The sequence below is a fragment of the Podarcis cretensis genome, assembly GCF_951804945.1.
Source record: "Podarcis cretensis genome assembly, chromosome: 11".
NCBI classification, from domain to species: Eukaryota; Metazoa; Chordata; class Lepidosauria; order Squamata; family Lacertidae; genus Podarcis; species Podarcis cretensis.
In genome coordinates this window covers 50,947,355-50,963,682 of record NC_137180.1, presented here as the reverse complement: position 1 = coordinate 50,963,682, position 16,328 = coordinate 50,947,355, and the positions used below count along the sequence as shown (strand labels likewise).

The 16,328-nt window shown below is 42.1% G+C and overlaps 1 protein-coding gene across 4 annotated transcripts in view; it reads left to right on the top strand.

Annotated features, from left to right (window-relative positions):
- MALT1 (MALT1 paracaspase) overlaps window positions 1-16,328 on the top strand; it is a 41,519-nt gene that overhangs the window by 21,378 nt on the left and 3,813 nt on the right. For all 4 annotated transcript variants that reach the window (XM_079994817.1, XM_079994815.1, XM_079994814.1 and 1 more), the window contains 6 exons: window positions 3,375-3,578; window positions 8,638-8,815; window positions 10,361-10,435; window positions 11,403-11,530; window positions 14,793-14,942; window positions 16,055-16,212. In XM_079994817.1, coding sequence (XP_079850943.1) covers window positions 3,375-3,578; window positions 8,638-8,815; window positions 10,361-10,435; window positions 11,403-11,530; window positions 14,793-14,942; window positions 16,055-16,212 — 893 coding nt within the window. The remainder of the gene's footprint in view (window positions 1-3,374; window positions 3,579-8,637; window positions 8,816-10,360; window positions 10,436-11,402; window positions 11,531-14,792; window positions 14,943-16,054; window positions 16,213-16,328) is intronic.

The following is a 16,328-nucleotide window of genomic DNA, read 5'->3' as shown; positions in this document are numbered from 1 at the left end:
TTCTTCTTGAATTCCCCTTTTGTGCTGAGTAGGTGGTACAAAAAAACAACAACCCCAGACCTTCATGTTTAATAAATATCTGTTGTACTCTAACCAAAATCTATTAGCATTGTTTGGTTTTTGTGGTAGTACATGAAGCATTAGGTCCTCTGTGCTTTGGACTGCACACACCCATTTTTCACTCTATGTGGGAGCTTGCTTAATAGTAGTAAATTCTTCTCCACAGATGTTATTAAATGACCAGTTAAAATAGTGTTGCCCCGCTGAGAAATACATGTGGGTCTTTTGTTGGTGCTTTCATAATTCTTTGAAAATTGGGAAAGAGAAAAAGACCTGTAAAATTGTGAAGAGTCTGAAATGGGGCTTACATACATCAATGGGTTTTCACTGCTTTGTTTTAATTGTGGAGCTCCTAATGACTAAATTAAGCAATGTCTCTTCAGTTTCTTTGCAGGCAAGGTTAATTTCTTGCTTCGTTGCCCAGCATGAGATTTGGCTTCCTGTAGAGGGTGTTTGAACCCCTCCTGGGAAAGTTTCGACTGGAATTAGATTGTTTTCTTGGCATAGAACTTTCCCGATAAAAGAGATTAAAGTATAGACCTGTGCAACAAAAGGTCAGCTCATTCTGTTAGCACAGCAAAATGCAAACCATTTGCGTGATGACAGCGTTTCCATGCTGCATGAGAAAGGTCATTGCGGTGGGGAAGTATATTACGCTTGCTGCTGGACTGCTCCAGTTAAGCTGTACAAATTTATCTCTTGTGATGGAATGAAGTTGCCTAGACTTGCTGCTACTGATTGAGTATTAGTACCTCATCAGATTTTCTGGGCATTGGTTCTGCAGGGACCATCCAGCAGCAACCTACCTGCTGGGCACCCAGATAGCATGATTGACATTTTCAGTATGGGACAAGGCATTTAGGGCTCATCCATGCTTAGCTTTTGCCCCATGCTTTCTGGTCACAGGTATGTGCTTTAAAGCTCTGTATTCAAGCTCTCTTTTTTTGGTCCCGGCACTTTCCCCACGGAAACATGCTCTTTAATGCTGCACACAGATTACTCCTTGCTTATTCCACAGTCTAACAGTATATGCATCACTTCAGGGTGGTAAGGTTATGTACCATATCCAATGAGGTTAATCCAAAGCGTGATTGTTGCTGAATCCATAGATTGTCATTTGCTCCAATTCAGCAGTAAGGAGCTTGTTTTTGCACAGAAAGCTCTGGGGCCAAGAAAAGTGTCGACTTGTGCCTAGAAGTGTAGCACAAAAGGATAAGCCTGCCTTTGATCTGAAAGAAAGGTGACCAGAATGCCTGCAGGGCAACTGTGTTCCCTTCCCTCTCCTTTGCCCCCCACTCCTTAAGCTCTGATCAAAGATAATAGTGGGGAGAGACAGCTGTTGTAATTACATGGTTTAGGGGCAGGGAGAAAGAACACTAGGACACTGGGGAAAATGTTCCAACCTACTCTCCTCTAGTTTCCGATAGATAACTCCCTCCCCCTTTGTGCACCCTTCACCCAGAGACATATTTATGGGAGGACAAGTGGGGCAAATGTCCAGGGTGGTTAATTTTAAGGGGTGGCGTTTGCAACACTAGCAAGACTCTGAGCTTTCATTTAAGAAAAGAAAGTTCACAAGGCTACATGTTAGCTGCTATCCCCTATCCCCCTGCAACTTCTGTGAAATGAGCTAGCTTAACCTGACTGCTCTATGCCACTGACAAACAGTGAAGTCAGAGCTGTGAGTTGAAGGCCTTTGTGCAGGAGAGAAAGTGGAGCAGCCACAGTTAAATAGTTTCTCAGCGGCAGTAGGCTCAAATCTCTTCTTCCCAGGGCCAGTAGACTCTACAAATACACCTCTGCCTCCACCACAAATGGTAGAGTTACATATGACATGAGAGGGGGAGAATACGTAGACTAGAATACCACAATCTAGCGTAGAGATGGAACATAGGCAATACACAGGCTGTGCACAGAACCATGGTTCTATTGGTGATTTCCCCCTTCAGCACATCAGAAAAATGATATATGGGACAGAAATTGCATGCCGAGATTTTCTGTTCCTTTCGGAGGTAGTACTGTAGAAAACTACATCATCTTACTGGTAAAGGTTTATATGGAATAGATGCAGGTTTTGAATTGTATATGATCAGGTCAGTGCACTGGAATCTACTCTACTGAAAGTCTGCCAACATAGCTAAGAAAACTGAATTTGAAAAGACAAGGGCTTTATACTTCCTAGGCAAAGTAGAGCTTAGAATTTGGAGTTTGTGTTCTAAGTTTCAGGAAGCAAGGAAAGAACAAATGCATAATGTATTCAACTAACTTTTACTCAGAATTTAATGACCATAACTAATTAGGTCAATTGATTATAATAGGCATACTTTGACTAAAAGTTAGTTTTGAATTCTCAAATTGAAGCAATTATTTTTGCTGTCTTCTGCTTATAAGAAGACAGGCAGTCTGCAGATTGTTTCACTAATTTACAGTTTCTCTTGGGATAAGAACAGCTCAAAGATATTTTGCTGTCAGTGTAAATAGACCTGTATTAATGACTCTGTGTTGTACCAACCCATTAAACAAGTGGTCATTGAAACCTTGAGAGTGTGCAGTCATTTGTAACTCTCTCTAAAATGGCTTTCATTGTGATAGAGCTTGGCAGATTGTATTTCATCTATAAATGATCTGTTTATTTCTAAAGCTACAAGTATAAACAGTAAATTAAGTCCAAGTTAAAGAGATCAGCTCATGATAGTTCCAGGAAAGCTGTCAAATCTTATTATGATAAATAAAGTATGTGGTTCTTTTAAAAAGCATTTATTTCAAACTGACTAGATAAATATACAGTGTTAAAGGAGCTATCAATACCTAATATTCTCAGTTCTGATAACTTGGCAAACCATGGTAGAATATGCTATACAATGGTGTTGTACGCTGTCTCAATTGGTATACCATGGTTTGTGATTTGCCAAACCATGATTTGAAGTGAGTTGTAAACTACAGATTGTGCTACCTATGCTATGGCATAGTGTCTGAATTGACAAGTCATTGCTTCACCTCCTGGAGCCATTACGCCTAAAGAGTGCTAAGCACATTTAAATCATGGTATTCCTATACACTTGGAAGTTCAAGCCATGATTTGGGTAATAAACTATGGTTAGCAGAAGCAGTGACTATGGTAACTTAGTTTAGACTCCTTGTGCTCCACCACTCTGGAATATCTCATTATAAGACATAACAAACCCTTTCAACATGGGGAGTACTCAACGTGTAAGAGATGATAATAATATTGACTATGGCGCATCCCGTGGCCCAACTCTGAAAATGCTGTCCTACAAAAGTCCTGTCATGTTTTTTTGCTTTTGCTTTTGCAGCGGTAGACAAAGTAGCGCTGCTGATGGGAAACATGAGCTACTATAATCATCCTAAACTCAAGGCTCCGTTAGTGGATGTTTACGAGCTGACCAACTTGCTGAGGCAACTGGACTTCAAAGTGGTTTCTTTGCTGGATCTTACTGAACCTGAGATGCGGAATGCGGTAGATGAGTTCTTATTGCTGCTGGACAAAGGAGTATATGGTAAGAACTAGTAGCATGATAGCCTGTCAAATTGATTGTCAGAATGTACCTTTTAAATATTTCCATTTCCAAATTACCTTATCCCATGCTCTCAGTAGACCCCCGTATATTATGTAACCATTATATAATTTTTGGTCCCTGAAAAACTGGAAAATGCAACATCCATTAATTTGAGATGCACTCCAAGATACATAGACAGATATGTTATGTTAAGCTAGAACATTATTGAGACCAAACATAAGAAGCTGCCATAAACTGTCTTAATAACACTAAATATTTATTTTTCATGAAAAATAAATTATTATTGTGGGGCCAAGCAGTGGTTTAAATTGGCAACAGGTGTCAGATGAAGTTACAGCAACAAGGGGAAGTTTCTGAATATTTTCTTACTTACTTACTTACTTACTTACTTACTTACTTAATTTCTATCCTTTTTTTTTTTTATAAAGATTTTTATTAATTTCCAATTTTTTAACAGAAACAAAAAACAACAAAAAACAAACAAACAAAAAAAACTCATATTTTCATAACCTTATTTTCATAACCCTCTTTTCCCGGACTTCCCCATACCTTTCCCTTTTTGCATCCTTAATTTAGTACCATTATTCAGCAACCTATCTTGCCCAATTATATATAAATTCGTCCTCTTTCTCTATTCCACCCTAAATTTTAAAGCCAATTATCGCTGCAATTCTACGTCTTCTTTTCCCTCAGCATTTTAACACTCCTCAGTTTTATAATAATTCTTAAGATACATCTTAAATTTCTTCCAATCTTCTTCCACAGTCTCTTTCTCTTGGTCGCGGATTCTACCGGTCATTTCTGCCAGTCCCATAAAGTCAATCACTTTCGCCTGCCATTCCTCCAGCGTGGGTAGCTCTTGTGTCTTCCAATACTTTGCTAGAAGAATCCTTGCTGCCGTAGTAGCGTACAAAAAGAAATTCTTATCCTTCTTCGGCACCAGCTGGCCGACCATACCCAAGAGAAATGCCTCTGGTTTCTTGTTAAAGGTGCACTTAAGCACTTTCTTAATTTCATTATAAATCATTTCCCAGAAGGCCTTAATCTTTGGGCAGGTCCACCAAAGGTGGAAAAAGGTACCCTCAGTCTCTTTACATTTCCAGCATTTGTTATTGGGCAGATGATAAATCTTCGCAAGCTTGACTGGGGTCATGTACCACCTATAAATCATTTTCATTATGTTTTCTCGTAAGGCATTGCATGCCGTAAATTTAATACCTGTGGTCCATAACTGCTCCCAGTCAGCAAACATAATGTCATGACCTATGTCCTGTGCCCATTTAACCATAGCAGACTTCACTGTCTCATCTATTGTATTCCACTTCAACAGCAAGTTGTACATTCTTGATAAATTCTTAGTATTGGGTTCTAACAATTCTGTTTCTAATTTCGATTTCTCCACCTGGAAACCAATTTTCCTGTCTTGTTTGAAAGCCTCCATTATTTGAAAATAATGGAGCCAATCTCGTACCTTGGACTTTATTTTCTCATAACTTTGTAATTTAAATTCACCACCTTCTTGTTCTAAAATCTCAGAATATTTCGGCCAATTGGTTGTCATATTAAGTTTCTTTACTTCCTTAGCCTCCATAGGTGAAAGCCACCTGGGAGTTCTGTTTTCCAATAAATCTTTATACCGTATCCATACATTATATAGTGCTTTCCTGACAATATGATTTTTGAAACCCTTATACACTTTAACCTTGTCATACCAGATATATGCATGCCAACCAAAATTATTATCAAATCCTTCCAAATCTAGAATGTCTGCATTTTCAAGAAGTAGCCAATCTTTTAACCAGCAGAAAGCTGCCGATTCATAGTAAAGTCTTAAGTCCGGCAGGGCAAACCCCCCTCTTTCTTTAGAGTCGGTAAGTATCTTAAACTTAATTCTGGGCTTTTTGCCCTGCCAGACAAATTTAGATATGTCTTTCTGCCACTTCTTGAAACAGTCCAGTTTATCAACAATTTGTAATGTCTGAAACAAAAATAACATTCTAGGCAATACATTCATTTTGATCACGGCAATTCGACCTAACAAGGAAAGCTTCAGGTTTGACCATATTTCTAAATCTTTCTTTATCTCAGTCCAGCACTTGTCATAATTGTCCTTAAATAAGTTCACATTCTTAGATGTCATGTTAATCCCCAGGTATTTTACACTCTTTGCCACCACTAACCCAGTTTCCTCTTGGAATCTTTCCCTTTCATACTTAATTTCTATCCTGCCCTTCTTCCCAAAGCAGCCCATATTGAGAATTTCTTATTGATCAGATGGCTGACGCTTGTCTCATTTTGTGCTGGCTGGACTGACATTCAGAATGCCTTCCACCCTTTATACGCCTGAGCCAAAGGGTCACAATGACAGGAAGATTTATTGGAGCAGCAAAAGTGCCTGCAGACTTTCTGACGGCAGCACACTTTCCCATTCCCTTTTTTTAGTGCTAGCTTGTCGGGCACCTTTGGGTCAGTTTCAGCTATAGATTTACTGCTGGGCACTGATGACGTCTCGAATCACAAACTACACCAAAATATGTTGACTTCAACTTTCCCTTTTATTGATGTCTTTTTCCATTGTAGCAAAATATTTTAAGAGTTCCAGAAGATAGCACAGCACAATCTGAACACTCTTTCCACATCTAAAATTCTACACACCCATCTAAACCATGTAAACTAGGGCTGAGCGATAACTGGTTTTCAATATTATGATATATCACCAGCTGAACATCACAATATATTGATATATCACAATATTTGAAATAAGGAAGGAACTACTACACAGAGGTGAACAGAACAATGTCTTGGCAACTGCTACTACTTAAGGGTCTAAAATGGATAAATGAGCCAAAAAGAATCCAAATGAGACTTTTGTTTTTTGGATTTGGCTACCAAATGGTGGTAGTCAGGACAATCTAAAGTACAGTGATGAGTCACAGTGAATATAAATAATCTGGGACTGCCAGCAGGCCTACTAAGCAGCAGTGGCAGCAGCAGAATCAATGATGGCGGGGGAGGGGGTAGAAGCAGCGGCAGCCTGGCATCAGTGGCACAATAATCAGCAGCCTGCGAGGCCTTGCCATGACAGTTGTTGGCAGCAGAAGCAGCGGCAGCAACCTGCAAGGCCTTGTCATGGTAGTGGCAGTAGTGGTGGCCTTGCAGTGGTGGCAGGAGACAGTGGCAGAAGCAGAGGAGGCCTGCGAGGCCTCGCTGAGGCAAGCTGCCACAGCTTTTGCCATCACCTCCCACTACCGCCAGGAGGACTTGCAGGCTGCCACCACTTCTTGCCACCATGGCAAGGCCTTGCAAGCTCCCCTGCTTGTGTCGCCATGAGGCCTTGCCGGCTGCCACTACTATTGCCGCCACCTCCTGCCATCACCACGAGGCCTCACAGGCCACTGCCGCTACTGCCGCCATCTTGAAAGCATACAGGTTTTTTTCTCTTTTTATTCACAAAACTTTCTATCCCAAGTACATCTTTTCTTTCAAATAAAAAAGTGCAAGTGTTAACCAAATAGAGTACAAAGTACTGAAAAGTAATTAGATCAAAATAGTGAGCTTTCTGATGGTCTGTCTTAATGCATGCTTGGTGGAATACCCAGCTTTACACATATTTCAGCAGTGTTGAAACAAATGCACTGGCTATTAGCTACTAAAGTTGTTGACATTTGAAACCTTAGGCAACTTGCAACCAGGATACCCATGAAGCACCCTGCTGGATCTGGCCAAAGCCCATCCAGTCGAGCCTTCTCACAATGGCTAACCAGATGCCTATGGGAAGCCCATAAATAGGACCTGAGAGCAACACCTTTTCCCTATTTGCAGTTCTCAGCAGACCACCGCTTCCCCTGGTAAAGGGAGCGCCCACCTTCTGGAATGCCCTCCCCTGGGGGGCGCTCAAGGAAGGTAGACAGTAGTAACCTTTAAACACCTTCTTAAATCACACATGTTTACTCAAGCTTTCCTGGATTCTTGACTGAGTTAATTTTAATTATCTGTTTGTACACCACTTAGTTTTGTGTGTGATATATAGTTTAGTGTTGTTTTTGCCTTGTTTCCCCAAACTAGTTTTAAGGAAATTTTACTTGTATTTTTTTCTTGTATTTCTTTTGTTTTTATTTAACCCAGTTCTCTGTGTGCATGTAACACTTTTGCTCTCAGCTCCTGGTCTGTGTTTTAACAGTGGGGATGATGCTCGTTCACTGTGCCAGAATGCCCTAGTTTTGCTGTTATAGCCCAAAGTAGGTCTGGTTCTTAGTTCTTTACAGTTTTTGAGTAGTGAACAAAAAGAGAATTGCCTCGAAGATTCGTTCTTTCCAGCTTCATTGATACTATTCTATCTTTTTTCACATGATTGGATGCTTCCTGTATTGGTTTTTTGCATTTTTGAGTAGTGTCCTTTGAATGTTTGTGGAACATGAAATAATGCTTTATTGCAGGGGTTGGACTAGATGAGCCTCCGGGGTCCCTTTGAACTTTACAATTCCATGACTCTGATTGGATAGGTAGAGGACCTGTGGCCCTCTAGCTGGACTACAACCCCCATTAGTCCTGAACATTGGCCATGCTAGCTGGAGCTGATGGGAGTTGTACTTCGACAACATCTCAAGGAACATAGGTTCCCTACCCCAAATTTTCTGCATTTTGGTGGGCTTACCTCCATACCCAGAAGACTTATGCTCACCATGATATTGCATCACCTGGTTACTCCCAGAAAAGTGTCATTTGCAATGCAAAGTGCAAAACATAAATTCGCATCTGCTGCTTTCCTCACTTCAGTGTGTTGTATAGTAAAAATGTGCCACTATCTGAGTATTGCAGTGCACAAGGCTGTTGCTCACCTCATTCCAAGAATGGGGAGATTGGAGTACATTCAGCATCTGCTTGCAGTAAATCCACTGCCCCACTTATGGCAAGTGTGATTTTAAGACTATAGAAAACTGCCTTATTCTTGTTTTCTTTGCAACTTAATTTAATTGAATTAGTTTGCTTAATATAATCGCTAAAAGCTATTTTAACTGTGTGTGTTGTTTCTCCCCAGGGCTATTATATTATGCTGGCCATGGCTATGAAAACTATGGTAATAGTTTTATGGTTCCTATAGATGCCCCAAATCCCTATCGAGCAGCAAACTGTCTGTGTGTACAAAATATTCTCAAACGGATGCAAGAAAAGGATACTGGCCTCAATGTATTTTTACTGGATATGTGCAGGAAAAGGTATGTAATTGCTTTCATCACCTCCCTAGTAGATCAAGGCTCAAGAAGCCATGTTGGTGCTAGAAAAACAGGCAAATGGAACAGCTGAGAGGTTAGCTTTTATTAACTCAACCATCTGTATGCAAGTGTCACAACCTTTCCGTTTTCTTCTCCAGGCTCGGGAGAGCGAAAGCAAAATAACAGGGAATAAAATAAACTTGCTACATAGTCATGTTTGACTTGTTGGGTCAGTCTCTGGGAACAAAGGAGGGCATGATTCACAATCCAGATAACGGTGGTTCAGATAAAAATTCTTTTCTTCCCATTCAGAAAAAAACAGTGTTTTGATTACCACATGAAAGCAGAGTTGGGTAGCTTGTTCAAAATACTGAAAGCTCCTTTCTAACAGATGAAGCTGACATCCTATTGACTGGGAAGGTGGAATGTCAGGCTGGCATTTTCCCCCTCTAAGATCTTGCCATGACAGTATTTCCCTGCTCTTCCTCCTCCCAGCTAGTAGGGAATATTAGCTAGGAAGTGATAACAGCTTTTATTTCAAGCCCCTCCCAACTTTCCTGGGCTATTATTATTATTTGTTTCATTTCTATACTGCTTTATATTGTTAAGAAAACATCTCCCAAGCAGTTTACAACACACTGAAACATCAAATAAAACAATCCAAAATAAAACATTGCTGAAGAAAGTCAGATATAAAGCATACATTCAAAGCAACGTAATTAACAGGAAACTGAAATATTATTTAAAAGATTTCAAAATAAAACATTGCTTCAGGCCTGAATCTTCAAAGTTCTGGTCAGGCAGATTCCAGCTGCTTTTCATGTAAGTGTAACCAGTAGCCCTGTTCTAGGTGTTGTTCCATCCAGTCATCGATGCCAAAGCAAAGCATTTTTATAGAGCTTGTGCACCATTTTGGGTTTGGGTGCTTTGTAACAGCATCACCACCCTTGGCCTAACTCTAGAGAGGTTTCAGGGCAAAAAGCATGAGTGTGGGGTCTTTTTCTGCCAATGAGCATGGGCAAGTGTCAGGGAACTGTCAGGATGCCTATGGTGGGTGGTACCCGAAGCAAAAGGCAGCTGAGCAGCAATTTCTTTTGTACATTCCCACCAGGCAAAAAGCAGAGGTTTTTACACCTGCGCATCTCTCCAACAAGGCAAGCAAGAAGCATTGATCACAGTTCAAGGACATATTCCAGCCAGGCAAAAGCACTCAAGGAGCAGGCAGAGCAGAGCCAGTGATGGGGCAAGGCCTGGGCTACATCTTATGCATGGGCTACTTTTATGCAACTGCAACATGAGCAGCTCATGAATGTGGAAGGAAGCACTTTGCACTGATTCACCAAAGCAAATTTGCTTAGTTCTCTGTTGCTTGATTTGTTAAAGGAAGTGATGGAATAAATGGCAGAATTTGGGGGGAGGGGGTTATATAGAATTTTCTATCTATGTAATAATGTCATGGCTTTGGATATAAAAAACATTTTGATTTATCTTCAACTTGCTCCAGATTCAGGCTGTTCTTCTCATTTTGTATTCTTACATTTATTAAAGGAATGAATATGATAATACTGTCCTCATCTTGGATGCCCTGAAGGTTACAGCTAACATTGTTTTTGGATACGCCACGTAAGGCTAATTATTTTACCTGCATATTTTTTGTGTATATATATATATATATATATATATATATATATATATATATAATGACAACAGAATGATTGTGTTAATATTTTCTGAGCTAACTAAAACAACTTCAGTATAGAGATGGATAATAAAAAAGACAATCTGCTTATGTTCCAGCAGACCTTTATATACCTTGTGGGCACATTACATTTGAGAAAATCTTTGAGTTGTATTCAGGTTTAAGCAGACCCATTTAAATCAATGGCATTCAAGTTAGTTATGAGTAACTTAAGACCCAGTGATATCAGTGGGTCTACTCTAAGCATGATTTAAGTCCGGATTGAACCTCATGATTTCATTTTTGGATCAACTTTCAACCTTGCATGTGTGTGCTTCAACTTCAACACAACATAAACATGGTACATTCCTTTTGCTTGTTTATCTGAGTGCAGCATCTCCCTGACCACTTGACCGAAAACCCAGTTCAAAAGGCAGATTGGGGTGATAAAAGGAGATTGTGCATTCAGATAAATGTGATGTGCCTCATTCCATTAATTGGGGAGTTGAGAATTCTTACCTGATTTTAACACCTGTTTTACAGACAAGATAATAGGCCTTGCTCTGGTGTTATATTCAGGTAAGTGAAGTAGCTAATCCTGAGAACCCTTTTGTTCATGGTTTGGCAAACTAACGCCCACGGACCAGATCAGGCCCAATTGCCTTCTGGATCCTAGCAAATTGCATCCTGGCGGTGGAAACATTTGTGAGCCAACATTAATATTTATTAACATTTCTTGTAAAAGTATACTTTATTTGTATACTTTATTGTGAAACATGAACTGATTTTTCAGAATCCTGTAAAGTCCTTTTTATTTTACTTTGACAAAGCAACATTTTTGCGTTCTGTTGTGCTGCAGTTATACTTTCCCCACCCATCTTATGCCTCTGCTGTTGTTAATATGCATTTAAGGTGCCAAGGAGCAGAAGCTTTTGAAATTCAGCAGTCTGGCTTAGCCAATGGGATTTTCATGAAGTTCTTGAAGGAACGCTTGTTGGAGGACAAGAAAATTACTGTGCTGCTGGATGGTGTAGCAGAAGGTAAGGGAAGTATATCTGAGCCACTAGGGAAGTTTGCTTGATCGAGAAAAGTGTGGTGCAGTGGTTAGAGCAGGGGTGGGGAGCCTGTGGCTCTCCAGATGTTGCTGGACTACAACTCCCATCTGTTCCTGAAAACATGGCCATTGGCCAGTGATGATCAGAGTTGTAGTTCAGCAACTTTTGGAGGGCCAAAGGTTGCCCACATTTGAGTTAGGGGGGCTGAGTAGAACTAGGGAGACTCTGGTTCAAATCCCCACAGAGCCACAAACTCACTGGGTGACCTTGAGCCTCACTATTTCTCAGCCTAAAGGTAAAGGGACCCATCACCATTAGGTTCAGTTGTGACCGACTCTGGGGTTGCGGCGCTCATCTCGCTTTATTGGCCGAGGGAGCCGGCATACAGCTTCCGGGTCATGTGGCCAGCATGACTAGGCCGCTTCTGGCGAATCAGAGTAGCGCACAGAAATGCTGTTTACTTTCCCGCCAGAGCGGTACCTATTTATCTACTTGCACTTTGACGTGCTTTCGAACTGCTAGGTTGGCAGGAGCAGGGACCGAGCAATGGCAGCTCACCCCGTCGCAGGGATTCGAACCACCGACCTTCTGATCGGCAAGTCCTAGGCTCTGTGGTTTAACCCACAGCGCCACACGCATCCAGCGTCTCAGCCTAATCTACTTCAAAGGGCTGTTGTGTGGATAAAACTCCTTGATGGAAAGGCAGAATACAAATGCAGTGAAGTGTAAAACATTTCATTTGCACATTTGAGGCCTTCGGAGCAAACTGTGTGTTATGCACAAATGCATGTAAAAACTGTTTTGATTTGGGGGGGGCGGGGGCGGTTTACAGCCAAAAAGCAGCCCTGAGAGTCTATAATATTTTTTAACAGAAGTTGAAAGCAGGGGTAAGGAATATGCACACCCATGCTTCACTCTTTCTTTTCAAACTCCCCCCCCCCCCAATAGCAGCTTAAACTGCTTGTTCCTAGATGAGGATAAAGAACAAATGTACACCAGCCTTTGTAAATAACTCTTTTGGGACAGCTATGTCTGTCACATGAAATACAGCCTAATCCCCGTAACCTTTACTTGCTTGAGATGAGATGAATGACCTGCCCCAGTGCACCCTGTGTTTCCTACTGGTTCTAGTCAACAGAAACTGCCAGCAGAAGATGGCTGGGAAGACAGCCTGCTGGCAAACAAGTGTAATGGTTCTAGGGGTTGCTCGTGCGTAAGCCGGTGCTTATCTCCCCGGCTGGGTGCAAACACCTGGCTGGGTCGCCTAAGTGAACCTTTTCTGTCCGGACAGCCACTCACCCGTGGCTGACTCAATCGCTGGCAGAATCCGTCAGTGGGCGTTTCTTAAACTTCTTCCAGCAAAGAAGCTCTTTGACGCCTAGTCTCCTCCTACTCTCTCTGCACAAAAGCCTTCTGCGCAAGGAGGGCGTGGGCAGCGGAGGACCCCTACTCTCCCCGCTGGTCCCAGGCAAGGAGTCATGGGACCGCCTCGCCGCTTCCCCCATCTGCCCCCCTTCTCCACTGGTGCTATGCTGATTCTCTTCCCCAGAAGATGGGCTGCTCCTCCCGATCCCTGGACGCTCTCTGGAATCCCTCTGGCTTTTGCTCTCTCCCTCAGGCACTGATGGCAGTTCCCTGACACAAGACAGGCTCCTTTTCCCCCTCTCTGAGGAGCAGCCTGACAGGGCAGATAGAAAACAGCTGCTGGCCTCGAGAAGGTGTCAGAATTTCTTAGAACTCGGGAGAGAAGGATGGGGGGTGGGGTGGAGGGTGACTGGGCAAAAGGCAAGCAGGAAGAAAATGTTTGTGGGAGACTGGAATGGCAGGTTGACAACAGGGAGAAATGTAGACTTTGTGTAACCAATGCCCTGGGTGGGAAACTGAGTGGAAGGAGGCTGGAGCCTAGTGAGCTGCAAACCATACCTGAAGAAAGGTAGTTCTCTTGAGTTCCTGAAGGGAGTGGATGCTGACACGGACCTCATTCAGAGGACTCCTTTGCTTCAATGTGGTCCTGGAAGGGAAGCGCAAGGAAGTCCCCGTCCCCCCGTCCCCCTTTTGCTTTGGGGAAGGCAGAAGTGAAACTGCCAGACAAGGAGCTGCCAGATGGCAATAGCGGGATGCCTAAGTATTATTGAGTGGGACCGCTGGCTGACTATTGGAGAGCGACTGTGTACAACCCGAATCCAGGGAGGCTGCCTTCACGCCTATCAAGACGTACTTCTGGCGTTGCTGGGGGTGGGGGTAACTACTGGAGGGTGCTGTAGCACTTAATCCCTAATAAAAGCTGTGAAATGAATTGTGTCCATATGCAAAAGAATAATAGAGCTGTGGGAATGGGTGTGTGTGTGTGGCTTTTTGATGTACTCCTGCCCCTGGAAGCACAACATATAACAATACTACTAACACATTGGGGTAGAAAGAGGGGATCAAATCAATTGTGCATGTTTGCTTTATAGGCCCAGAGCGATAGATGCATCCAAAATGGTGGCATTGTTTTTTACAGGTATACTTTATCTCCTTTCACAGCCCCAGAACACTGCTTCCAGCCAGGATAGACAGAACTAGGCAAGATGAGCCATTCGCCGAAGGCAGTTCCTTATATAGTAAATTCAGTTTTTTTAAGTTGCAGAAGCGATGTTCAAAAACTACTACCACTGCAGAATTTCCTTATGAAAAAGGCGGCTATGTAACAACATTTTAAAAACATATAGAGTACAAAGGTGTACAAAAATGCATTAAAATTGTTTAAGGATGCTAATGATGTGGCTGAAAATAGATGGAGAACCCCAGCTAAAAAAAAGACAACTGTTGGAAAAGATGATCAGTCTAGCTTATCTGTAGTGTAAAACGATTGGAACATGTATTCTTGTGAGCAGAGTGCTGCAATTAAGAAACATGTCTTTTCCTGGGAAGGATTTCATTGACTGGAGGATCTATGCCTATGCATGTGGGAGGGAGAAGACGAAGAAACTTGCCATGCAGCTTAATAAATGTTTGGGTCATAATGAATGTTAAAAGAGCAGGGGAGGCGGAGTTCTCATGGAGAGGAACTTGGACGGTATGTTCCGGACTGTAGTGAATTTTGAACAGCCAGGCTTGAATACCCCCTTGAAATCAGGTTTGTCATGGAAACGCTGACACAACAATAACCATAGCAACATGGCGGCTCTTCTGGAATGTAGGTGCTTTAATTAGAATTTTCAGCAGCTTTGGTTCCCAGAAAATGATTTGCATCTTTTATTTTTAGATATGGGCAAGTGTCACCTTACCAAAGGCAAGCAGGCTTTGGAGATTCGCAGCAGCTTATCTGAGAAGAGAGCATTAACTGATCCTGTTCAGCAAACAGTAGCGTCGGCAGAGTCATTAGCGCGGAATCTGCAGTGGGCAAAAGCTCACGGTATGGGTGAAGATGAAGATGCTGTTCAAGTTGATCTATAGCTCCTCATGTCCCAGGGTGTTGGTGCACAACAGCCTTATGTATATACTGAAATAACTTGGCTTACCTCCCTCAAATGGTTCATTTCCCTAGGTTATTTGTTCATTTACTTCACGGATATCTAACCTTCAATGGAATACTTGAATACTGCACTCACCCTTGGCAAGCTTTCCAGGGGCTACATGCCACCAGTAGGTGTGGCCACCCTACTCTTGCACAGGGCACCTTCTCCAGCGTAGCCCCACACCCAGCAGATCAGCTGAAGAGCAGAGCTTATCGTCAACCCCTCTCCATTCATCAAATGATCATTCTAATAAGCACAGTAGGGGTGGTATGTATCCCCATCGAGGTTCTGGGCTGTGCAGAGAGTGCTACACATCTCTGTCCACCACAACATCACCTCTGTTTTATTCCCCCCTTTTTTTGCTGCCACCAAAATCAGTGGAGCCTTGGTGGGATGGGGCTCATTAAGTTTTTCTTAGGGGTCAAGCTCCCAAGCCAAACACATTATTACATTTGTATATCCCCACCTTTCCATATAAAACATCCACAGTGGTTAACAACTATAAATCCCACAACAGAAAATAGCCAGTTCACAAAACAGTCAGTCAGTATCATAATGATGAGGGGACAGTGACACCCCATAGCCCAGGGGTGGCTAACCCATAGCTCACAGGCACCCAGGTATATGAAGTGACCTTCCAGGCCCTCTCTCCATAGTTTCATCTCCTTATCTGCTCAGCTAATGATAACTTGTAATTCATTTCATGTGTTGCTAGTAAAGTGAAGGAGCAAGATCCTCTCCAGTAAAGTTACTTATCATTTTAGGGCAATAGCAGAACTGTTGATAGATGCCAGGAGGAGATGATCTGTGCAAAATGTATGAAGGAGTCTTGAAGACTGATTATAATCTGCTCCCATTAGTTTGTAGATCTCCTAGCTACTGAAATTAATCCTGATGTTCCAATCTGGATAATGACTACGTACAGCATGAGGAAAGATGCAATTTCCCCAACTAATTTTGAAGGAGAGCATCTGTGTATTACCACTAATCAAAATGTGTTTGTTTCCAGAACTTCCTGAAAGCATGTGCCTTCAGTTTGCCTGCGGTGTTCAAATTCAGCTGGGTTTCGCAGCAGAATTCTCCAATGTCCTGATTGTCTACACAAGCATAGTAAAGAAGCCTTCTGAAATCACTGTTTGCAAAGCTTATGTTACAGATTTCCCCCTTGTAAGTTGGCGTCAGGAGCTTGGTATGAGTTTATTCTTTACAAGATTATAAAAAACATGAAATTTGCACTTTGGCCAAAACCCACATATTATATGATCTGGCAGCTAGAGGGTGGT